At 42.0% G+C, this 26,084-nt stretch overlaps 1 protein-coding gene across 1 annotated transcript in view; it reads right to left on the reverse strand.

Annotated features, from left to right (window-relative positions):
* Positions 1-319: 319 nt before the first annotated feature.
* clmna (calmin a) overlaps positions 320-26,084 on the reverse strand; it is a 46,677-nt gene continuing 20,912 nt past the window's right edge. The window contains exons 2-13 of the mRNA XM_080042752.1: positions 20,804-20,865; positions 12,885-12,980; positions 12,173-12,256; positions 11,488-11,580; positions 8,757-8,953; positions 7,931-8,124; positions 5,924-6,000; positions 3,540-5,828; positions 1,937-2,103; positions 1,253-1,331; positions 1,066-1,127; positions 320-443 (exon numbers count right to left, since the gene is read on the reverse strand). Of these exons, the coding sequence (XP_079898878.1) occupies positions 335-443; positions 1,066-1,127; positions 1,253-1,331; positions 1,937-2,103; positions 3,540-5,828; positions 5,924-6,000; positions 7,931-8,124; positions 8,757-8,953; positions 11,488-11,580; positions 12,173-12,256; positions 12,885-12,980; positions 20,804-20,865 (3,509 nt within the window). The 3' untranslated portion in view covers positions 320-334. The remainder of the gene's footprint in view (positions 444-1,065; positions 1,128-1,252; positions 1,332-1,936; positions 2,104-3,539; positions 5,829-5,923; positions 6,001-7,930; positions 8,125-8,756; positions 8,954-11,487; positions 11,581-12,172; positions 12,257-12,884; positions 12,981-20,803; positions 20,866-26,084) is intronic.

The following is a 26,084-nucleotide window of genomic DNA, read 5'->3' on the forward strand; positions in this document are numbered from 1 at the left end:
AAAAGATAAACTTTACAACATCACTAAACACTCCTGTGTGCTTGTTGGGACTTGTTTATTTACCACGTTATATTTTCACACGTTATGTCATTTTAGAACTGAATACACACATGACCGTCACAGGCACTTCCTGGTTTCCTTCCGGTATGGATTTGATTATAAAATGACAACGTGTAAACATATAGAGCAAAAAGCTACAAATGAAAAATGTTGAACTATGCCTTTAAAGTTTACATTGAAATTCTCCTCCGTTCCCGTAACTATGTGTGCGTGTGTGTGTATGTGTGTGTGTAGGTGTGTAGGTGTGTGTAGGTGTGTGTGTGTGTGTTAGTGTTCAGTGCTTGCGGTTGAGCAGCATGCTTGGCAGCGTCTTCAGGTCCATCTGTGGCAGCAGCCAGAAACAGTAGAGCAGCAGCCACATCAGCAGCAGCAGATAGAGCTCCCTACACACACACACACACACACATACACACACGCACAGATAATGTATAGGTCTACTGGTGATAACAACAGAACACATCCTATGTGTGTGTCTTGAATTGTTATTATTCATTAAAGGCAGTGTTAAGGCCTTTGCACACCGGGCGCGACGCGAATAAACGCCACGTAAAAGCGAATGTTTTGAAATGTGAATTTTGTCGCGTCTCACTTTATGAAGCGACGTCCCAGAAAAATCTAACTCAGTTCGAAAAAATAAAAGAGGCAAAATCGTGAAGCGAAATGACGGCGCTGGTGTGGAAGCTTGTATTGACTCTGTATACGTTTGTTAATTAACGAATTAATCGCACAAATATAATGCGCCCGGTGTGCAAAGGCCTTTAGGCCTTCTGTAGCACCTGAAGTGGTGACAACGGTAGTGAGGGTAGCTAATAAACGTTTCTTCAGGAAAATAGTTTGACTGCTAGGATGATTGTGGTTACATCTCATACAGGGCATGATGAAGGAATACAAATTTCCTTGGACAGAAAAACTGCCAGCTGCCTCTGTAGCGAACACTTTATTCTCGTAATATTACAACTGTTTTCATTGTAAAAATTACTAAAACTAAAGCAAAGTTCTTCTTACCAAACATCAGAGTCAGCGTTGCCTAGGTTTCTGCTGGCTTCAGTCCCAGCTGTCTGATTGTCCTGTGAATGGGGGGGGGGGGGAGAAGGACAAGACACACACACTCAATATATACAGCGTCAGAGAGAATATTTACCCAAGGATAGTTAACCGTTCCTGGGAGGAGGAAATGGTGTGTCAAACCTACCGTGGAGTTAATGGAGCGAGCCCCCTTTCTGTGACGGAGGACTGGAGCGGTCTGCTTCTCCTCTGCTCTACTGTCACTCCTGAACAACACACCACATCCATGAGTTAAGCTTTTTGAACAAGAGAGAGCAGGGCCAGGAACATGCAGTGCAAAAGCTCTCTATAAACACTGTGACATCTAAGAGTCATCCAAAAGCTAAAAAAGGTTACATAACATACAGAAACCAGTCTGTAGCAACACACACACAACCCCTCCGAAACGCTGAATCAAGTGTCAATCAATTACATGAGTTCAACAAAAACACATGATCAAAAGTTATCTTCCAGATTACAATATAAATGCCTGCATCCTTGTGTTTATTGTAATTAGGAATCATAACTTTGATTCCACACAAACACAATAAAGCTGTCTTTAATTCATTATTACATCCACATTGACTTCCATAACCCTCATCCCTTTTTTTGTTGCCTTTTTTAAACCTCATAAGGCCCTGTCTTAATTCCCATCAATGAGCCTAAGCCACTTTGTTTCGGTACATTTATGGAAATATGGGAGCTAAAAACTGAAATAGGGCCAGGTCACGGAGCGTCCCATCCATTGCCATAACAGTGCTTTTTCCCTCCAGGGTCCAGTGTGTGTTCTCAGTGTACTACCAGGGGAGCTGGCTAAGAATAGAAAGCCTACCTCACAGGCCCTGTGTTTTCCCTGGCACAGTCTGAGCTCCATTGCTCAGCCTCACTGCCGTCTGCTGGATCGCCACCCAAGAGTCCTCCCATCTTCTCCCCGGGCAACAAGCACTGTTCCTGGGATTCAGATGCACCGGCGGTCTCCTGGTCGCTCTCTTTGATCATCTAATTAACAGCCAGAAACAGACGAGATCCTTTAATCTCGTAAACATTTCAGTTGATGAAATGGACTTTCATGGTCAAGTCAAGTCAACTTTATTGTCAATTTCTACAATATGTGCCAGACACACAGAAGGATCCAAAGTATGTTTCGCTATGACGATGCAATAGGTACAAAAGGATTTAAAAAAAAGATAAGTAATACATGCAATAAATAATTCCAGAAACCAAACAGTAAATAAAAGTAAAACATTTTAAATGTGCAACAAGCAGAACATGAAGCATGTTCTGTTAAAGCAGATCTTTTTTCTCTTGTACAACCTTCAGGCCAACGGTCATTTGAATGGGCACATTGCCATGGCAGCTACTGATGCTGAACTCTCTCCATTTTAGGCTGTAGCTTTTTATAATGCCCCTCTCAGGCCAAAAGGTCAATGCTACAGATTACCATAGAAGTTTACTGATAAGATTCCTTTTTTTACCCAAGGATGAACCCGTGTGCTTTCAATGATCTCTTAACATCTCCAGACTTAACATGTGTCACTGTTCAAAGGATAAAGCTCTAAGAATAGCAGAACATGAATGAGTCAGACCATATTATGTTAACCATCAGATTGAAAACAACCCCAAACCACACCCATGAGAGTAGCTTTATGTGTTTGCACACAAACGGCCATGCAACATTTTTAATGCAATTCTAACCCAGACTTAACCTCCTTATCATTCTTGAGACGCACCTTTGGCACCCCACTATGCCACAGGAACCACATTGTCCAGACGAGGAAATTCAATGTTTTTAACGCTTTATTGTTTCCTTGTGCTAAAGTATTTGAGCTGAATAACGACTAGGAATGAAGTTGGTAAAACATGTCACACATCATGCTTTATGAACAGTTAACAGGCCGACCAATTTTGGCAAGGACCAGCCTAATTGGAAACAAGCAACAAACATACAGTAAATCAAGGGGTAAAACCATAGATAGTATAATAAACAACACCCTTTTCCAAAGAACCAAAATACCTTTATGTCAATCATGCCCACGTTCAGGGAATGGTCAGGTGTAAAAATGTAAAAATAAATAGTTTACATTTCACTCTCAAGCCTTTGGTTTTATTCTACACCGGAGTGGCCCCCCTCAATATCAACCCAACTTAGCACTACCTCTTTCTGTGATAAGGCACACCCCCAGATACCCCTGAATCTGGCAGGGGTGTCTGGGGGTGTGCCTTATCTACAGACTCCACAAATGTAGCGTTTCAGAGAGAGGCTGAAAAGAGGAGATTCAGAAATGGCACTGTGAGCAATATAAAGTTTTTTTTTGGACACCACACATACCCAAAAAACATTTTTTAACCTGAATATTAGCATATTATGTCACCTTTAAAAACTGAAATTGTTGGATTTTACTAAGGTACTGCCGAAAAAATACACTCTCATTTACCTTATTATTCTCTCGTATCCAGTCCACTCCATTTGTGAAGTCTTCATCCAGCAGGTTGAGTAGTTGTTCATCTGAAGCTGGCGCGGGCTGGAGAGCAGATACACTCAAAACAGAAGGCCAACTCTGCATTTCGGCGTCGGGTGGCTCTGTAAACATAAGCTGCTCTTTGTCAGGGTAAAACAGATCCATGGGTTCAAGGTCACCCACTAGATCATCTCCTAGAGAACGTCCATCAAAGTCTGTAGAAAAGTAGTCCATATCTCTGGGCACACAACCGGACCAAATCCCTGCCCCACCATTTGGTTTTGAGTTGACTGGATCCGATGTGTTCTGCTGCTGTGTATTAGCTGTCTCATTGTAGGAAAAAGTCTCACCGACTTTGTCCTGATCTCCGTCCAGTTGTTCAGTTATGTCCATCTCCTGTTCTTTATTTACAGGTTGAGTTGTATCATCCGTAGAAGAAGAAGACTGAGCTACCAAGTCCTTCTCAGTGTTAGCTGTCTGACATTTGTTGTCAACACCCTCTTGTTTGGCCTCACTTTTTTCAACGTCATCTATTGTGTCTGTCCCACGTATGTCTACATTTGACGATCTGCCGACTTCCTGTTTGCCTGTATCGTCCAAATGCCTACTTTCTATGTCTCTCGTCTGTTCTGAGGTTGGTGTATCACCATTTTCTGTTACCAGACAGGAAGGAATCTCAACAAGGTTTATGTCATCACTCTTATTAGAGTCACGGCTCAATTCACCTGGGTTTTGAGGGCTTTGGCCATCCGTGTCTGTTCCCTTCTTTCCAGTTGCCTCTGCCCGATTGACCTCATTTTTTTCCCATTGTCCTTCCGGCTCATACGTTTGCTCTTCGTCCGGCTCTTCTGGCTCAAGCCAAATAGATATCAGAGGAATATTTATGCCTGGTCTTGGGTCCAGACTTGTTTTTGAGGCTACGTCTTGGTCGGTTGGATTTGTTTCTACCGACACACCCCAAGTCTCTGAGCTACTGCTTTCTTTAGGATCCAAGCAGTCTTTTGGAACTCCTTCAGTGTCGTTGTCTTGTGTTTCTACCTCATCTTCATCCCCATCCTTTGAAATCACAGACTCCCATTTTGTCTCCTCTAAATCTGTTTTCGTACATTCAGTTTTCCCTTCAACCTCCTCCCAGCCCTTTCCCCCATCCTCACTTTCACTTGGACCGTTCATTTGTCCCTCGTGGTCCTGCGCTTCACCCATTAAGTTCACCACTTTCTCTAAACATTTCAGTTCTCCATAAGCACGCTCTTGAACACTGCTTTGCTTCAAGAGTTCTGCGAAATGGTCATTCTCAGGTTGTTCATTGTTGGAAATGGCCGGTGACTGCTCAATTTCAAGGAGATCAGAGTTATCCAAAACCTTTGAATCGCACATTCCAAAGGAGGCTTCCTGCTCTCTGTCTACTTCACCTTTTTGTTGTAGACTTGTATCCAACTTGTCTACTTCTTCTGTAATCTCAGTTTCATTTTGATCAGGTACCTGTTCGAATGCCATGCTCTTGTTGTTCATCTCAAGGTTGTCCTCTTTCTCTTGCACTTCTTTCACGTTCTTTTCATCCGAATGCCCTTGAATTCTCTCCTGGGCACTCTCCAATGAGCCCAGTGAGTAAATCCCTTCATCGATAAACGACTCTGTGATTGACTGCCCGTCAGGGGCCTTATCCTCAATGGATGGTACAAATCCTTCATCTAGAGTCATGATCTCCACGGGGGTGGCACGGTACACATCCTCCCAGGCCGTTCCACTGTCACACAAAGAACTGTCACTCCTGCTCTCGCTAAACCTCTCCGGCATGACCCCAAACTCACTGTCCATCCAGGAGTCCGGCGAGCTGATCGCGGAGTCGCCAATGACCGACTCGGCGTTGAAGGACTCGGGCCCTGAAGAGCCGCTGGGTGAGTGTGTGTAAGACAGTTGTGGGGAGTCAGCGTTTGAGTCGGTGTGGACCTCTCTAGAGGGTTCATTGGGCTGTTCGCTGCTTGAGAAGTCGTCCATATGGGAGGAATCCGCCAAGAAGTCTTCAACAGACCATGAGCGAGCTGCGACGGCCCTGTAGGGAGGCGACATGGCGCTCCTGTCCTCTGACACAGAGGAAATTAAGATTTTGGGTGGTGGTTTGGCACAGTCCCTCTGGAACCTGTAGGACCTCTCACTAACGAGGCTTCTGGGGCTGCTATTCCTCATGTGGTCAGAGTCACTGTCACGGTAGTTAAGTCGGCACATGGAGATGCTTCGTTCAATCAGGTGGCTGGGCTCCTCCGGCTGAAAGAGAGAGACAGACAGGTTAGCATCAGTGCTCACGTCCAGGAAAGAGTATTTTGTTCTACATCCAGTGAACTGTCTGAAGGCATTCTTACCTCCTCTGGAAAGTGCTCCAGGAACTGTGAGACATAAATGATGATGGATTGTTCCTCCGGTGGATTGATAGTCACATCTGGGCAGATAAAGAACAATTATTACCACATTGGTGTTTTACAAAGGTACTTCTATGTCAATTAAGCTTCCTCCTACATTTTTTTTAAGTCATTTTATTTCTTAAAAGTGTTGACACTATATCATGTCGGTGTCATCTCTAGATTTAAAACAGAGAGAGAGAGAGAGAGAGAGAGAGAGAGAGAGAGAGAGAGAGAGAGAGAGAGAGAGAGAGAGAGAGAGAGAGAGAGAGAGGAGCTTATAAAAAAAATAATTCTTCTCCTCATAGTACAGGGCTGTACAGACATGATCAATCTGTCTCGCTAAAAGTTTTTACTAGGGCTGTCAAAATGAACGCGTTAATGCAGGGTGATTCATTCCTGGAATTAATGCACTCATTTTTTTAACGCAATTAAGACATGCGCAGAATGACCCGGCCAATATGTCTCGCCCGCTCTGCATGAACAAGGTGCGCAGAGTTGTATGACATAAATCATGAGCTTTAAATGGGGATAATTATGAGTCTGTTTCCATGCACAGAGTCCACCAACCTTACTCTGAAACCTCATTTCGGTTTCCCATGTGCATATGTTATACCTAGACTAGAATGAGCTGTTTCCAGCAGGGACACCTTCACCTAAGATCACCACAAAGAGCTACCAATAGACATTATTCATGCAGCCCACACTCCCCCTTCTCTGGTATTTACTTTGCATTAGCCCCCTCCAAAGTTGTAGACATGGACTGGGGACTAGCAGACACTGCTCTCAATTCTAATCAGAGCTCAAAGTCTCTACCCTCCCATCCCACTACACTTTACCCTCACCCCCAACTATACCTCATACCTTTGTCACAGTACCCATTGTTTGACACTGTTAGTCTGTGCACTATCCTGTATTGTAGTGATGATGATGTGTGATTATTACAACACTAATGTTGAAAGTTGTCTTGGTGACGTATCTGTTGTGTCGTGTTCTGTTGTGCGCACTGTCAACGCCCATGTCGAGGGCTTGGAGCAAAAGGGGTGTAAGTGACATATTTTGCGAAAATGACTAAAGCCCTCGATGTGTTGTTTTGTGTTCAGCCAATACTCAAAATGAGTAAAAAACAGGTCATGATATATGATATGATATATAATGTTATAATGTAAAGTAGATATTAACCCCATTATGTTGATAGGTAAACAACCTTATTGTAAAACACTTCACAATAAGGTGACATTGATGAACTGTTACTTAATGTTTAGTTAATGCTTAATAAGCATTAGCTTAGCATTAAGTAACACAGTTGCTTAACTAAGCATAGCTAATGCTTAACCAAACATTAACTAACCCTAAATAAATTAGCATGAACAGTTAGTTAATGCCTAATAAGCATTAACTACCCATGAACTAATCGTCTAATCATCTGTTATGAGATAATTAACCTTTTTGTGTACTCTTTTTTGACATAACTACATGGTCAGTTATTTAAATATAGGAATACACCTGTTTTTCACTGAAAAACACCTAGTATTATATTATGATAAATGGCTGTAACTTGCTTAGAGAAGGTAAAATGTAGACAAAATCGTATTTGGAAGTCTAAAACATCTAGATACATCTTTCTAAATAGAAAAATGAAAACTTCATATGATTCTGGCTTGGTTAGCAGTAAAGAACTAGAATAAAATCCCTGGCGTTTCTTAAAATTCAGGTAAATTGAGTCATTATCACACAAAGCAAATAAGAAATTGAGACTTTAAATGAAAAAGACTGAAACTAAAGGTTCTCCTGAATAAAATGATGTATGGCACTTGATGATGACTGCTAGAATAGGTTAGAAAATCCAAATAAATACAGGAGAGTCAGGCGGGCCGAAATGTGTTCTATGTCTTTAAGGGTTAATAGCATTATCTAAGCAGAGTTTATTAATGGAACCTTCTTGTAAAGTGATAAACATGTTGTGGTTACCCTCAGGCTCCAGTAGGCGTGGGATACCCAGGCTGTAGTGGGCTATCCTGAATGCGTCCTCCAGATTCTCCCTGGCAGTCCTCAGCAGGGCCTTCCTCATGTCCACCAGGCTGGGGTCAATGGACTTAATGACAGCCAGGAAGGCCAGACCACTTGTCCAGCTCTTCCCAAAGTCCTGCACTGCCACACCATATCTATGACAAGAACATATTCAGGGTCAACCCAGAAACACCAGCGGACAAACTGTAAGAAGCAGACTAACACCCCTAATAGTGCCTGTCCCTTCATACTGTTTTGGTAATGCAGAGCATGCAGTCAGTTATTATGTACTGCTTGTGAGCAGAAATAACAACAGCATACTAATAGATCGTATTTTTTCCAGACTTCTATTAGATTTAAAAGTGGAGTCAGTGATTCCTGGAAACGATTGTTGTCAAAATCACCTTTTTTTGTCAAAATCGTTGAATATTTCCTCACGATCCGCTACCTGTCTGTACTGTGTGGGCGCGGAAAAAAACACAAACATGTTGTTCTGTTGATAGCTTCTACAGCAGGCACCCTTTGTTTACATACCTGCACATTTACCTGTCCAGGGACTACAGGTGGAAAATAGCAGTTTGCTAAAACCTGGTACAATGCATCTAAACAAGGTTAATGTTTCTTTTGTACATTTTGTTCAAATAAAGTTACATTAGATTACATTACCCTTTCGTTTACAAGATATTCATTGATTTTGACCAATAATAGTGATCAAGAATGGCTGACTCTCCACCTTTAACCCTTTAAGTTTGAGTCTTTCTTTAAAAAAACGTCAGAGGACACTCACTTGCGTGTTCTCTTCTGTAGCCACTGCAGGAGCTTCTTGATGGCCTTGCTTTGCTCTCTCATGGCGCTGGCCGCTGTCTGCCTGTGGTCTGAGGGCGTGCTGCACAGCGACGTGTCAGAGTCAGAGCTGGTGGGGATGGATGACAGGCTGGAGGAGGAGGGGAACTGGCTCCTGATGTTCCCTGTCAACTCCTTAATCTGGGGAGGAGACATGGAGTGGGATTAGCTCAATTCAATTCAGTTTATTTAAGAAGGGGACAGTGCAAATGAATAAAATACATGATTATACATGGGTTAAAAATGCCAGAAGGAGCTAAAATGCTATTTTTCATCTGTTGTCCCCTGACATCAATGTTAAAAGAAAATACAATTAAACAAGATAAAAAAAAACATAAACAGGACGGAACCCTAGAGCACAAAACAGAGCATCACAGAACAAACAGAACTGACTGACTAAGGTAAAACAACACAACACAAAACACAAAGCACCAGTGAAAAATAAATACATAGTGTGTTGACCACATTCACAACAAATGATTTTAGTGCTGACATGTATACTGTATTGATCATTGTCTTCCCTTTAAATTGAATTGTTTTATCGGTCAATTCAGTTGTTGATGTTAAAAAAACATTCATGTCTCTAGCAGATTTCTTTTTACCAAGGTTTTAGGCAGAATACAATTGATTGACAAACTATTTGTGAGCATAGTTTCCCTCTTTGCAATTAATGGGAAAACAAGTAAAACACCTTTGAAGCCAACATAGTAAAATGGCCGGACTGAAACTTTAAACTGATTGAGGCAGATCTTACAATAGCTATTACTTAAAGGTCACATATTATGCTAAATGCACTTTTTAAATGTGTTGTAACATATCCATGGGTCCACGGTGTGCCTAGAGACTGCCAAAATATAAAAAAAATAACAATCTCTCCTTTTCTCACTGTCCCCCTTTCTGAAACCCCCACCCCTCCCCCCCAATATACTCGAGTCAGAATTCTCGCCGACTATTACGTCACAGTCGGCACAGCCAAATCCCCATATTTTCTTTATATGTCCATGCTTCCCCCCAGAAACGTCCACCGTATGATAACCCCACCCCCCCTCCCCCATTTCTTATTGGTCCACGGCCCCGAAAGTTTTCCGAGCGACAGCCATGTTGCTTTCCCCGCTAAGCGACAAGATGCCCATAATACAGCTTGAATGTTACATACACCAACACAGAATGCTTTTGCTCATACTCCACTAATTTATCTTAACCACAGCAGTCTATTAATGCCTCGTTTTTAATAACACAACGGATAGGAAGCTACTTGTGCTTTTTTTTAAACGGTGAAACTAAAATAATTGTTTTTATTGGTATTTTTGACTGCCTGGCGTATAGCTATTAGCTTTGGGACAAGCAACCAGCTTTTGCTCATAACACGCTGTTTATATTCCCCACAGCAGTCTGACAAAGCCTCGTTTTTAGCAAGACAAAGCATAGGAAGGTAATAGAGTCGAAGTCTAGCTTTGAAGCTCATTTTTTCACTGATTTTCGTGATATTTTTAGCCGTTAGCTTCCGAGCTAGCTTCCTGAAAAGCATTGATATTTTGCCCATAACAAGCTCTTTATATTCTCCACAGCAGTCTGAAAATGCCTCGTTTTTAGCCAGACAAAGCATAGGAAGGCAATAGAGTTTAAGTTTAACTTTGAAGCTAATTTTTTTCACTGATTTTCGTGATATTTTTAGCCGTTAGCTTCCATGCTAACTAATTCAGTACAGGCACTGTGGACAGGCTACTACTACAGGCTATGGACCCGTCGTTTCCAGAGAGGGGCGGGGGCAGCTCAAAGATTGTATATTTACGAGGGGAGCTGCAGCTCGGTTTAAAAAATAGGCCATCGTGAGATTAGCTGAACATCAGGGTATATAGGCATACTACAATAAATGATCTGAACGGTTTTTTCAGCAAACAACTAAAGAAAAACGTATTAGGGACCTCTAAGACCATATAATATTGACAGAAAAGTGTATAATATGTGAGCTTTAAGCAATTGAGAGGACACTCGGGTGAAGTTACCAGTCAGTTATTTCAAGGTGAGAAGGTTTCAAGTAAACCTCTGTAAAAAAGAAAAGATCAACAAAGGAGCTTAGTCTATTCCACTTCTTATTATTGCCATCCATCCCTGCTCACAATATGGCAGTGTAGACAGCTGCATACAGTGGAATGCCTCCATAACTTTAGGACAGACAATTGTTTCCCCATGGTGTCTGTTTAAGGCATTGAAGCGCACAGTGGATTACATATACACCACTCAGTCAGCTGCTCTTTGACTGGCTTTCTGCAAATGGAAAAGTCCAGCGGCTGTGAAGTAGACACTTTGATTCTGACACCTGACCTCATTGTGAGTGAAGAGAGAGGGGGAGAGATGGAAACTAAAAGTACAGATGAGAGAAGAGTGATTAAATGAGAGAACAGATCAGAGAATAAATGGTAAATGGTAAATGGACCCCAAAGCGCTTTACATATCTTACCACATTCACCCATTCATACACACACTCATACACCGATGGCAGTAGCTGCCATGCAAGGCGCTCTCTGAACCATCGGGAACAATTTGGGGTTCTGTGTCCTGCCCAGGGACACTTGGACATGTGGCGGGTAGGCGGGGAATCGAACCTCCGACCCTGCACTCCAGAGGACGACCTCCCTACCCACTTCACCACAGCGGAGAAAAGGTGACAATACCTGAAAGAAGAGAATGATGTTCCAGATGAGTCCCAGGATGATGGAGGAGTTTCCATCAGCAACATCAGCGGCATCGATACTGACCAGCTTTACCTTAAGACACATGAACAGTGTTAAAGGAGCAGTTGGACATTTTTTTATTTGCTTAGCTCTTTTTCATGCACCTTTGTAAAGTGTAACTTAATCCCAAAACCACTTTTTTCATCCTACAACCAGTTTCTTATGGGAATTTAGTAGTGTTGTTGATTGTCCCAGGTCAAAATCTCCACATTTTAGTACAAAGTATGTTTATTCATCATTGTATGGTATAAATCTGCATAGAGACTGCCTCTACTAGTTGAAACCTGGGTAATGCATACAAATGTTTCTATAGGCTGATCTAGTGGAGCGTGACGTGTGGTTCACTGAAACGTCACCAACATAACAGACAGTCAAGTAACTGCTAATACAAACTTAATTAAAGGTCACAAAAAGCAGGCTAATACTTCCCATTGACTACTAGTATTTCAGCCAAGCTAACTAGCGATGAGCGACCTTTGCCCATTTCTTCATTCTTCTTCAAAAAATGCACACACCGTAAAATGATTGGTTCCTGTTGCTTGTCTTGAACCCAAGAGTGAGGAAACAAGGTTAAAAATACAGCTCAGCCAATCAAAAAGCAGTAAGTAGACATGGTACTACTCACGTTTCTCTCCTCCAGAAATGACAGGACCTTGGCAATGTTGTTGAGTCTGAAGATACGATGGGAGGACTTCTTGAATCCATGAAGCTGCAAAATCATTCACAAAATGGGAAAATGATTAAAGGGAGTGTAGAAAACTGCCACCGACAACAACTACAATTACAAGTTAAAGGTGAAGTAAGCGATTTATGTTAATATAAGTGCTAAATCGCTCTTTATTCATACAGTGATCACTTCTATAGTGTGCACGTTTCATAAAGCCGATCTCTCAGTCACCCACTCTGCATGTAATCGGCAAATAAACTTTTCGGGGATCCCACTACTGATCAGAAGAGAGAACGCTACAAACCGGCACCCGTCTCACTGCTGGTGCACGTGCAGAGCGACAGATGGGTGAATGTGTATGTGCCTACAATGGCGGAGCAGGTAAAAATCCTCCCCAATGTCTGTTTTGATGGTTTTTATCATGTTTTATCGCACTTATAGATCTGAGATGATGCTAGATAACTCGCTGTTTGAAAACCGCAGTGCATTAATGTGGTGACGTGGGCACGAGGGAGGGGACTGCTAACTGCAGTCACTGACAGGAAGTTAGCTAAACTGACCATTCCGCTTACTGAACCTTTAATGAACTGTTCATATGAGTATCACACATAGACAACACTGTACAGCTGTGGAAGTAACTGGCCCTAAAGACAAAGGGAGAAAGGCTGACCAGCTTGCATCCAGAGAGCTCTTCCAGCAGCGCCATGAGGATGTGTCCATCTTGGATGTCCTGGAACAGATCATGGACCTCTATGGCCGGCTCACACTGAAGAACACAGAGGAGAGATGGGAGTTAAAACAGCAAGAAATGCTCACTTCATCCATGAGTTGATCAACAGAAAATAAATCAACAACAATGTGTAATTTATTACGCAGTTATTTAGAGTTTATTTCATTATATAAATACACACGCCACAAAGCACAACATTTAACACATTTAAATACACTTCAGAGACAGAATGTAGTACAAATAAAGTATTATGAGGATTTTCTTTGAAATGCATGAACGTAAAATGATCATGCATGGTCTTTGTTTTTTTTCTTGTTTTTCTTTTGCAGATTATTCAATGATGAACATATTCCTTAGTTGTGCCTAATGAGAATAGGATATTACTGGCTTGGTTTGAGTCCACTTGACCACTTAGAGTGACAGGGTCGCTACAAATTATACAAAGGTGTTCTGAGTGATCACCTTTATCCAGGATAAAAATGCATCTATCCAATGAGGATTGGATGAAAAGGATGTGAATCATATGCTTCACTCATTGAACACCTATGAGAGATTTTGGGCTGAGGAGTTGGACAGTGTTCTCCATCACCATCATCAAAACACCAAATAAGGAAATATCTTTTGAAATAATGGTGTTCATCCCTCCAGTGGAGTTTAAGGAAGTGTTTTGGTAGCACATGGTGGCCCAACACCTTACTAAGACACTCTTTCATTTGTGTCACCCATAAGTATACAGTATGTGTGTGTGTGTAAACGGGTAAATATTGCTTATTGTTAAGATGCTAAGGCTATGTGCAGTAAACCATATAAAAAGTTTCCTAGAAACATATGGAAAAAGTAGGGCTGCCCCCTGAACACCAATGATTCAAATCATCAGTCAGAAACCCCCAAACCATATTTTTATTTTTATTTTTTTCAGTCAGTGTACATTATATTAAAAGACAATAGAAGAGCAAAACACTGGCGTCATCATCTCTGTGTTGTTTCTCTCTCACAGGCTCGTCGAGGCTCGGGCACGCTCACGCTTCAGCTGTGCTTCAAATCCCCGGTTCACTCGTAAACTGAGTTTTTTTTAAATATATCCAACCTGGAGGTCGGTTATTTTAAGCTCTGTTTTCAGTGATCTTAAAGCCACTACGAGTAACTTTGTCCATTGGCGGCCCCTTTGGACAAAAGCGGTAGTATTTTTACGATGCCAGCTGTCGTAAAGCTGTTTTCTAGCGCGTGCCGGTCGTGCGGGTGTCAAATGGTTAGGACGCAATATAGTGCATGTCCGTGTGTTGAAAGCGTGAGGACTCTTTTCGGCACCGTGAGAGTGGTTAGTGACACAGCATCAACTAATGCCAGTCAGTGCTACACACACCTGATTGCAATGAGTTGATGCAGGTTCACTAACCACTCTCACAGAGCTGAACGATTCTGTGTCCTCACAGAAAGCGAATGAACCAGAGACGGTAGTTAGTATGGATCACGATGAGGTAATGTGTTTATGTTGTTGTAAATTATGACTATTTCAGATTAATAATGGTCATCTGATGAAGGTGAAGCAAAGTAAACTTTGTTTTAGTATGGCTCATTCATTTAGGAGTACACACTGCAGTCTAGTTCACTCCTGTGAAATTGTGTATACGTTGCTTGGCAACGCCGTCTTCCCGCCCGTATATCACTCTCCCTTTTAGCTTTTCTTCATTGCATTTTCTTTTTTTTTCTTTGATGGTTCAGCCCCGTTATCAATCATTATGACGACAAATAACTGTCTCAAACAAGGCTCCCGCTCCCCTTCCCTCACCTGGAGGGATAGGCTCCTCAAATCACGTTGCTGCGCTACACTGAAATCTGCGACCAATACGAATATGTGACCATAGAGCCTGCATGCGCAAACCGAAAATCGGACTGGGTGTGCGACCAGACCAAACGCAGTAATAAAAACTATATAAAAAAACGTCTTTCTTTGCACTGATGGTCTCGTTTGCTGTTAAAGGTAATTTATGATTATCAGAGGAAACATGAGGCTGTTTAAAAGATATTTAAATATTACTCGTAGTGGCTTTAAGTCTGTTTTCATGGGTTGACGGGTGGTCAAATATCTCACTCACAATGCACTTTTCTGATTGACAAATAGTATTACAAATAGTCGAATCTCTGGTTTGAACAGGACAATCCACTGGATTGGAAGCCAATGTGTCAACGGAAGAACTAATTCTGTGTCATTTTACAGTGCAGCCATATAAACTGCTGAGAGGATCCATGTCACAGTGTTTGAGTAGTCAAGGTCAAAGACTGGCTCACACCAGAAAGAGGCACAGTTTATCTTTGCTTCAGGTAGTACTAGAGCCTTGGTGAGTAATGACAAGGCTAAATGTTGAACTAACTAAATTTGCCTCTGCACAGCACTTACATTATAATCTTAGACCATACCATATCGAGGCCTGTTGCACAAAACCAAGATAAGGGATTAACCTAGGATATTCTTATATTTCTTTTCCGCCAGTTTACAAGGTTCCAAAACAATTGCGTTTTCAAAAGATTCCACCCTGGGAGGTGGTTTCAAAAGTTTGCGTTTTCAAGCCTGCATTTGCTCTTGTCATGTGAATGATACGGTGCATCCGCAAAAATACTTTCGCGAATTCACCGTTTCAGTTTCCAGTGTAAACACCCTCTCAGTCAGTAACCAACAGCATGCAGTGTGCCTGAACCAACATGAACACTCCTTCACTTTCAAGCCATTACCAGCTCAGGAATGTGTGAACTAGCCTGGACATGGTGTGTTCTGGATAAACAGTGGCAGGGGGGCTGGGGTAAAGTGACTGGAAACTGTTCAAAATGACAAGAAAACAAATGTCTGATTGTCAATTAGTGGGTCAGAGATTTGATGCAGGGCCAACCAGTGAGTAAGAGAAGAGGCTCATTGTGTGAGGGGGAAAACAAAGGATTTGATGAGACACTCAGACTCCCAGCTCACCCTCCCTCCCTCCCTCCCTATAGCAGGGGACTGAAACCAGGAAGGACAGATAAGAGCCAAGAGTGAAACCACACTTTGCACACAAACTCAGTCAGTGTAAACACACAGTGGATGTAAGGTTGTGTCTAAATGCACAGGTGCACTGACACTATGGCAGGCAGTGAGACCATTACTTATCATTGCAGGCCTATGTTTAACATGAGGCAAGCTGTAGGAAGACTCACATAAATAAAGGGAATGAATTAAAAGGATTTGATCCTACTGTCTTATACTATACTCCAGGGGTCCCCAAACTTTTTTCACTGAGGGCCACATACAGAAAAATCTACGAAGGGCAGGGCCACTTTGCAAAAATAACACATTTATCAGGACATGTAGCTGCTCTGATGTTTAGTTTCATAGTGTCTTCGTAAATTGTAATCCTTCTTCACGGCAACACTTTCCTTGCACATTAAACAGATACATTCCCCCTCTTGTTTATATGCCAATGATACCCCCAGTGTTTTCTGCCTTTGCGTCCAATGTCCAGCAGGGTGAAAATAGTATCCAGCCGAGGTCCCCCGGGAGATTTTTTAAAGTTTTTAAAGCGAAATGCATGAATCTGGTGCACTTTGAGAGGGAAATTAAGAGGCTAAATCTGAAGAATTTTGTATGAAAAAAAAATGGAGACACTGTGTCAGATGAATTAGAAGCTATTGGAGAAGGACGCATAGATTTTCCATAATAATATTAATTTAAAATAAAATATTATGCAGGGTCCTCTGGGATGGGCTTGTTGCTCATTTTCTTTTATGGGACATATTTCTCTGTAATATAATGAGTGCATTTAAATTATTTAAAAATAAAAAGCACCATATTACATTATATTTTTAAAATGTGCCACGGGCCAATCAATCAGTGTTTGACACCCCTGCACTAGTGGGTTAACTAAGAAATGCAAAAAAAAAAAAAAAAAAAAAAAAAAAATTCAAAGGGCCATATTACATTATCTTTTTAAAATCGGCCGCGGGCCAATACAAAGCGGGCCGCATTTGGCCCGCGGGCCGTAGTTTGGGGACCCCTGCTATACTCTGTGCCTGACCGTCTACTAACTATTAGCATAACATTATATTTATTTAGCTGATGCTTTTATCCAAAGCAACTGGATGCAACCCAATAATGGTAAGAATAGTACATCATAGAGCTGAATGATTCATCGATTTAAATCACGATTTGAAACAACTTTATCAGCTTGATAGATTAATGATCTAAAATATGCAGCTGGCCTGACCCAGGTAAAAAAGCAAGTATGTATAATCTAAAGTAAAAGATACACAGAAACAGCCCTGTTAATTAGTACACAATAACTACAATGGTGAGGGCCACACACACAGAGGTCCACCAACAGATCAACCTACAAACAACTGTATACACATCAGGGAAAGGTTTCTTAACCCCACTCTGGTTTCAGATTGGTTCACTACCACTCAAGGTGCAGGCAATCCAAGAATATAGGAATAGATTCATAGATAGTTACCTGACACAACACAATTTGATAATGCCAAGAGTTAAGAATAAAAAAGGCTTCAAAAAAGTATTCACAAGAACACTGCAATCAGATACAAATTTGTAATTTTTTGACATTGGGCTTTAAAAAAAATGACTTGACCTCTTGATTTACATCACTAGAATAGCAATTATGGCCATTCTAACTCCTGACACATGCATCAGGGTTCACAAAGCACCAATACCAACCCCTCAACTATGTCTCTTAACAATAGTAGAAATGATGAATCCTTGTTTTAACAGGCCAACTTCAATGCAGGAACAACAGAAACATGTCACATGTGGATAACAAGCACACCCACATGAGAATGCTGTATCTTCAGTTCAGACTAGATTTTTACCTGGAGCCAAAATGATGTACATGTTGCGCTACGATGCATATTCCACATAGTTCACTGAAAATGTAAAAATAGAGCTGAAATACAAGTTGCTGTGTAAATATGGGTGGTCCTCATACATCACAATAGCCTGAAAAATCAAGACCTGCAGCTGGCAAATTTAGATTTGCTCAGCCTGTTGGTCAGGACACGATCCATCGGAGCTCATTAACTATTTCGGAAAATTCGGAGCTGCCAATCAAATTGTTCTATCTGACATGAGCGGTCGGGCGTAGCCGGCTGACAACAGTGCCGTGCATGCACCGTCGAAGCCATGATAGTAAACAACAAAGATGGCTGCAGATACGTTGTTTGAGTTTCAAATGGCTTTGGCCACAACACTTCACGATTTGGAAGACGGCACTCAAATCTTTAATTAGCAAGAAATAAAAACGTTCTGTTTTGCTGACCGACCACGGCAAAAGTTTAATTTACCAGTTAACTCCGCTGTTCGCTAAATGAACGGGGCTTAATACGTCACCTTTTCATTGCTCTGATTGGTCGTAGTCCTATCCAATTGCGTGCAGTGGTATTTGAAATGCAAGCGTAGGTGCCGCCCCTTGAGTTGGAAAGGTCTATTGATCTTGGCCAGTCCCTATTGCCTCGGTTCCACCGAGTAGAGCGGGTCGGGTGGGAGCGGTTCGCTCTGGGTATTTTGGCTTTTCATTTGCCAAAAGTTGGGTAGGGTACGGATATAAGCGCACCTAAACGCTCTAAGCCGCTCCTAATTTCGGTACTCCTCCATTGGGGTACCAGCCGCCTGAAAGATTCAAGATACTTTATTTTGTCATTGTACCAAAACAACAAAATTTGGTTTACAGTTATACCCCACCAAGAGACATTGAGTGACAATAAACAAACATGGGAGACGGGGGGGATACACTGAAGAGTCGGCAGCGTGCGCTGCGCCCCTTAAAGTAGGAAGGATAAAGAGAACATCAGGGAAGACAGGTTAAAAAAATGCTTCTCTCACACTCGCTCCTTGGTAGGTGCAAGTGTGTGATTAGTACAAAAACCACCTTGGCATAGTAAGCAACAACAAGATAACGCCACAGACAAATAGACACGTCGATAAGCACAGAGGAATGGGTAGGGTTCATGGGACGGTAGGTGTCACAACTCAGGCGCTAGGGGGCGTACGCAGCCGGCAGGCGCCCCGCCCGCAGCTGTCCGCGCTGCGACGGGAGGGAGAGGGGGAGGATTCAGGAAGGCTAGAGTGGTCGGGAAGTGTGTGCTATGTGTTTACGTGTGTGTGTGTGTGTGTGTGTGTGTGTGTGTGTGTGTGTGTGTTCCATGAAGCTATCTCTGTCCAGACGTAGTGGCAGTCTGCAGCCTTGGAGACGACCTCGTGGCCCGGTCACAGATAGAGTTCACAGGAGAGTAGGTGAGGGACTGTGGGGGTAGAGCGTCTCTTTACATAAACATCCCGGAGAGAGAGGAGATAGCACCTCCGCCAAGGTCGGTGCAGGGAGCCGAATTGAGAGATTGTGATTTGTTTTGGTTGAGACTAGGCGCTGGAATGAAGCCTGTCTTGAGAGTCACTGGTACCATATTATCCGCCGAAATCCAGTGGCCTAAATCCAAGTGCTTGCGGCCCGTTAATGGCATCCCTGATCGAATCAACTTTCCGAATAAGTCCAGGAATCACTTCCAGCTTGCGATTCACCTCGCTTATCACTTGAGTCTGTGCATTAACGGCCCGGCACAAACCCTCAAATACGGGCAGCTTTGCTATGGCCTGATTTGCTGCCAACGCCTTATTACCGTTGCGGTAAATCAGGAATCCGCCATCTCCAATCAGCAGGAACCCTGATACCAGAAGCCCAATAGTGGCCAAGGGTGCCGAAAAGGCGGAGCTACACATGCCGTCCGTTTATTGGTCAAAAGAATCATTTCCGCCGTGTGTAGTCACCTCGGCAAGAGTAAAGAGTCTTGTATTTTGGAGAAAATTTGAGCGCAGCACTGTTAATTGTGTGGTGTTTTTCCTCGTCATTAAATGAATCAGTTGGTTACACTGTGTCCCACTGCTACGATGTCACGTAGCTGCCGCAGCCAGCGCTGTTCTCTCACTGTCTCTATCAGTTGCACTGAGCCGTCTCTGCGGTTTACACTCACAACCACACGGGGGGAATAAATAAAGAAGCGGCTGATTTGACCAAGCAAAAACGAGAGACCGCTGGCTTGACCAGTTGTTCCACAGCCCGATAGTTTAACCCATATTCTGGCGGCGGCTATCGCAGTCCAGCCTAAACCCCGCCCTACCAGTAAGGGTAGGGTCGGCGGTGGAAACACCACCGAGATTCTTAAAAGTGAGCTGTCCTGCTCTGAGTCGCTCCGACCCGACCCGCTCTACTCGGTGGAAACAAGGCATATATCGTTCTAGATATGGGTCTGGATTTCCAGGCACAACATCACAACACATTATAATGATAATTCAGTGGACAAATTGAGTCAAATCAATTGAATTTAAACTTGGATTCAGATTCAAAACCTGGCAATTCTTTTTTGGTTGTAAATGATGGATTTTTTGGAATTGACGATACGATACATATATCACGAAAATAAATGTTGCGATATATTGCCCTATCGATATTCTAGCACAGTCCTATTTACAGCCTGATCAAACTTTAATGCTGCACACAGGCAGCGACCCACACAATCTCATGAATAATTCAGAGGGAGAGATGGAGAGACTGCATCTGTTGCTGCTTATACAGCACATGTCTGTGCTGCAGTGTACAAAACAGATAAAGCCACATATCTAAAGCCACGTGATCAAGTGTGTTGTCAAGGCGGAGCTAGCCTGGCTTTATGGGTGGAGTGGCAATAAAGTAAAAAGGTCTGCCTTGTTCCACCAAGAAAGTAAATAAACGCTTAGTGTGAGTAGCTATGTAATAACTGAATGTGATGAGCATGGTCACTACTGTTGTGTTTTTTTCTTGTACAGCCACCATGTTATGAAGCTATCAACAGACCTTTTCTAAATGTAGGTTCATCCACCGCGTGAAGGTCCTCTTCTGAACCAGCTCTCTTTCAACTGCAACACAGAAAGAGAAGAAAAAAGCACCATTGAGTAACCTTACCAAAGGCATATCACCATAGCAAAGAGACACTGATTCAACATTCTGACAGACACCGATGATGATGTTGAGGACAATTACAACAAAAACAGGACATGTCAATGCTTCATTGTGATATTTCCTTTACACACAAACACACAAATGTTTTCATCATTGCTTTCCATGAATATGAATGTTCTATGCGATATCTTTTACACAGACAGTAATGGTGGTTTTGAAATGTGTTGGTCTGTTTGTGGGCAGGTCCACATACACTGCCTATCCCCCAAATAAAGTCACACACTCAAATATTTCATTGGACCACCCTTAGCTTTGTTTAAGGCACATATTCACTGTGGCGTCTTTTTATTAAGCTTTTTTTTGGCACAAAATGTTGCTGAACATAGAACCGCCTAACTGAAGCAACCCCAGATCCTACTGTACACTGCCACACAGGCTTGTACAGTAGGCACTAGGCATGATGGGAGCATCACTTCATCTACCTCTCTTCTTACCCTGATTCACTCTGGAACAGGGTCAATCTGGTCTCATCAGACCACACAACTCTTTTCCATTGCTCCAGAGTCCAATCTTTATGCTCCCTGGCAAATTGAAGCTTTTTGTTCAGGTTCACCTCACTGATAAGTGGTTTTCTTTAGGCTACACAGCTGTATAGTCCCAATCCCTTAAATTCCCTTTGCATTGTGCGTGTGGAACATGTTCGAACTACAGTATCACTATTAAACATGCCGTGAGTTCTAGTGTTGATTTTTTTTAGGATTTGATTTCACTAAACATTTAAATGATCTCTGATCAAGATAATCATCATCAAATTAATGGATAGATTAATCACATATTTTGGACAGACATCTAACGTCCCAGGAGTATTGATCCTACAGCCGTTGGTAATGCTCTGACTCTTCATTTCCCCATCAGCCTCTCATGTTCAGACTGAAGCTGCTGCACCATGGTGCACAGTGCAGACGTGTTGACTAGAGCGGGTGGGAGGAGATCTAGGGGAGTTACCATGGTAGCAACGTCAGCAGTTAATCATCTTTATGTCCAGAATGGCTCACTGGGGCTAACCCTGCATTACGCACACACACACACATGCGCACGCACACACACGCACACACGCACGCACGCACGCACACACACACACACACACACACACACACACACACACACACACACACACACACACACACACACACACACACACACACACACACACACACACACAGAGGTTAATGAGCATTGTATTGATTGATTTTCTTCTACCTCCAATGGAATTGTGAATGCTTCACTGAGGACCTGATGGGAAAAGATGGCCCTGCATTACAGCAGAGACAAAGCAGACACAGGGGAAGAAAATAAAATATATAGCTCTTGCATATTGGAGTAGCCGAGCCACTGATTGTTTCATTTGCCCCATTAATGGAACAACAGTCTGTGCTGTCTAGTGGTTCCTAACAAGCCTTAAAAGCAGAAAAATGTCACCCAATGCAGGAGCAGTGTTGGTATTCAACGACGTATAGCTGAGACTTTAATTCATGAATCATTGTCCAAGCAGACACAGGGAAGGGGCAGAGGAGATGGGGGGAGGGGAGGTGGGGAGAGAAGAGGAGATTTCAGGGTAGGAGTGAGAGACAAATGATGTTCAAGAACATTGATGAAACAACCCGCGTTACAAACTGAAGGAAATGTATTCTGTTTGACCAATGGTTGGCATTAGTTATCCATTACAGATTACAGTAACATACAATTCAATAGACACAGCCAAAGGATTTTAAATAAATGGCATGGGATTCCATCATGAACACATATTGTAAAACTTTTCCACAAATTATCAAGTTTTCAAGAGTCGTTCCATTGTGTGCGTATTTAACACATCTTTGACCAAAAAGAAAAGTTCACAGCATGCATTACACTGAATAACAATACAGTACCAAAAAACAACATTAAAATCAGGTTGTCAACATCTGCCTTCTGAGCCAACAAATTGGACATTACATACTGTATGTCACTAATGCACTACGACCAATCAGAGCAATGAACAAGGTGACATATTAAGCCCCGTTCGTTTAGTAAACAGCGGGTTAACTGTTATATTAAACTTTTGCCGTGGTCGGTCGGCAAAACAGAACATTCCTCTTACTTGGCTTGCTAATGAAAGATTTGAGTGCCGTCTTCCAAATTGCTAAGTGTCGAGGCCAAAGTCGTCTCAAACTCGAACAACATACCCACATACTATCACAGCACTGTCGTCATCCGGTTACATCCGCCCCAGAGCACCATACATAGGGCTCTGGCCCGCCCATATCAGACAGAACGATTTGATTGGTAGCTCAGGATTTCTTGAAATATTAAATGAGCTTCAATGGAGAGTGTCCAGACCAACAGGCACAGCACATTTTATTTGCCAGCGCCTAGCAGCAGGTCTGGATTTCCAGGCTAGTATGTCAGCTGAATAGGGGAAAGAGGGGTGAGATGTGCCACTTTTTACTCAAAGTGACTTTAAAGTGAGGCCTTGACAGGAAAGTCTCCAACTCAAATATGTACATATATTTCAGGGTCTTGTGCATCCCCGGCAACAATAACTGTGGATCTGAAATAAACTGTTTAAGAAATATAGCTTTCGGAAAAAAAGTTGTCTTGTGGCACAACTTGCCCCGGGTGTGGTGTAAGTTGTGCCACAAGAGAGAATCCCATGCGGTAAATTGTGCCATTGATATATATCTCATAAACTGTAATGCAAGACAAATCCATTAGACAATCACTTATTTAAGGTTTATTTAAAGTGAATAAAGTAAATATTTTACAAGATTGAAGGACAATTTTCTTAAACAAGGCCGAGCAGATCTAATGGTCTTACCTGCAAAGCTCACAATGACAAAGTCACCATCATCATCTTTCTGGCCATCTGAACTCAGTGGTGTCGTTAAGTGGAATGGAGATGTCAGTCTCTTCTGAGCTACTGTAGACAATCACTTTCTTTTGATGACCAGCATATACAGCCATGCCAATGGCACAACTCTCAGAGGTTTATTTGCACTAGCTGCTCCGCCCTTGTAGAACCAACTGCCACCTGGCATATGCGATTCCCCCTCCATTTCTGCCTTTAAATCAAGGCTCAAAACCCATCTGTACACCCTGGTTTTTCCTCCCCATTAACTATCTTACCTCTGCACTACTATCTTTGTTTACATGTGGATGTCTGGGCTTTATGTCTTTTATTTTTGTTATTGTTATTTTACCTTAATTTTTACCTACTGAATGCACTATGTTCAGCACTTAGGACATTGCAAAATGTGCTTTTATAAATACATTTTACTTGCCTACTTACTTATAACTCACCCCAGTACAGGCCCTCTGGCACAAATCACCCCAACCCCAGAATTTTGGATATAAGCATGATGCAGCAGTTTAGGGCTGACATTATGCTAACTATATAGACACAAAGTGTAGCATACTAAAGCACTAAAACATGTGTCAAATGTTTTCAAACGTGTCTATAATTGTTCAGACACAATAATCAAAAAACCTTGATCATGGAAATTTTACTTTGAAAGGCAAAAAACTGTTTTTTGAGCTTAATGTTTCTCCCTTTTTTACAGGATGAGTCAAATGGATGGCTCTTCTTAAATATGTGGTCACATTTCCAATTTCTTCTATGGTTTTCTAGAAACAAGGGGTGGCACCACTTCCCCACCGGCACAACTCACCCCACTCTCCCCTATATGAATTTAAACTTGTTTTCATTTTAGTTGCCTAAAAATGTTGGTAGTTGCACCGGATTTCATTTCATAAAGGAATGCCAAAGGATTGTAAATAAGATTTGATGCTGGCTCTGAGTTTGAAGCAATGCAAACCCCTTTCACTGCATAAAAAATGTCTAGAAGAGTTAAATGTTAATGTTTATCATCTGTATTCAGCATTGTTAGTTAGACATATTGTTTGGGTAATCTATGCTGCATGCCCGGGCTCGGAACAGTCTAATTTGTTTCTAAAAAATGTATAATAATAAAGATATAGCTTAAAAATTGTTATGAACAAGAACAGCACGCACATTGCACACTGTGAGAACCTTCCAGACATTAACAGTGAAATGTCTGCGTAATGCGTATGACTGCTCTCTTGGCCACATTCATAAAATAAAATCACCAACGCTTACAATATGGCACATTCATAATGATACACTGTGATGTATCCGGGCCAGTCCGGATATACTCTGACCTATTTTTCATAAAAGTGTCATACGCTGTGCACTCACTCAGCAGTGCTTCCCTAACAGAAACCAGAGCACCACTTTTGGATAATTTACCTGGAAAAATGTACATCAGCTGACAACACTACTTGTGTTAAACATAATTTAGCTTCTTTAAGAAGTTATGGAGAGTTCAATTCAACGAGCTGGGAGTGGGTGTTGTTTAAGAAATATGGACAATGGCAGCTAGGCAAAAAGGCAAATAAAGTTTACAAGTACTGCAGTGGATCTGTCATCGTCATTTCTTTTAATGGGAGACATACAGGAGAAGAGAAAGCCAGTTTAAGGGTGTGTTAGCTTTACTGTTTGATCATTTATTTCTAGGCCCAGCAACATGAGGGTAGGAGTTCTAACGGGTATGTACTGCCTCTTCACTCGTTGCTTTGTGCAAATGTTTGTGTAAACTTGTATGTAGGTCAACGGATAGTCGGATACTAATTTGAATGTATTATGCATTCTAAGTGAAATTCAAATATTCATATTCATTTATCTTCTTTCTTAATGCTATGGTTTTAACTGAAAAATGTAACCTATTTGGCAAAAGGCTCTTTTTCATGTTTTTTCAACATTAATATGGGTTCCCATCGTGCCTTGAGACTCCCAAAATATCAGAATAAACAACCCTCTCTCTTTTTCTTCATCTCCTCCTTTCTGAAAAAAAACCCAGTCAGATTTCTCTCCCTTTATGACACCATTAGGGAAGAAGCCACTTGGCCGCTGCTATGTGACCTTCTACCCCACTACATCTGACAGCCAGAGTTACTAGTTACTTTTCAGATTAAGATTTTACATTTGAAAGAAAAACATACGATATGCTAATCAAAAATGAGGAAAGCCCCAAACCCTTGGGAAGTATTTAACTAAACTACTCAAGTGTATTAAATATTAAAAAGCGCAACAGCTATTAATACTGCTTACACATTGCACTGG

Source organism: Ammodytes marinus, assembly GCF_949987685.1.
Source record: "Ammodytes marinus genome assembly, chromosome: 15".
NCBI lineage: Eukaryota > Metazoa > Chordata > Actinopteri > Uranoscopiformes > Ammodytidae > Ammodytes > Ammodytes marinus.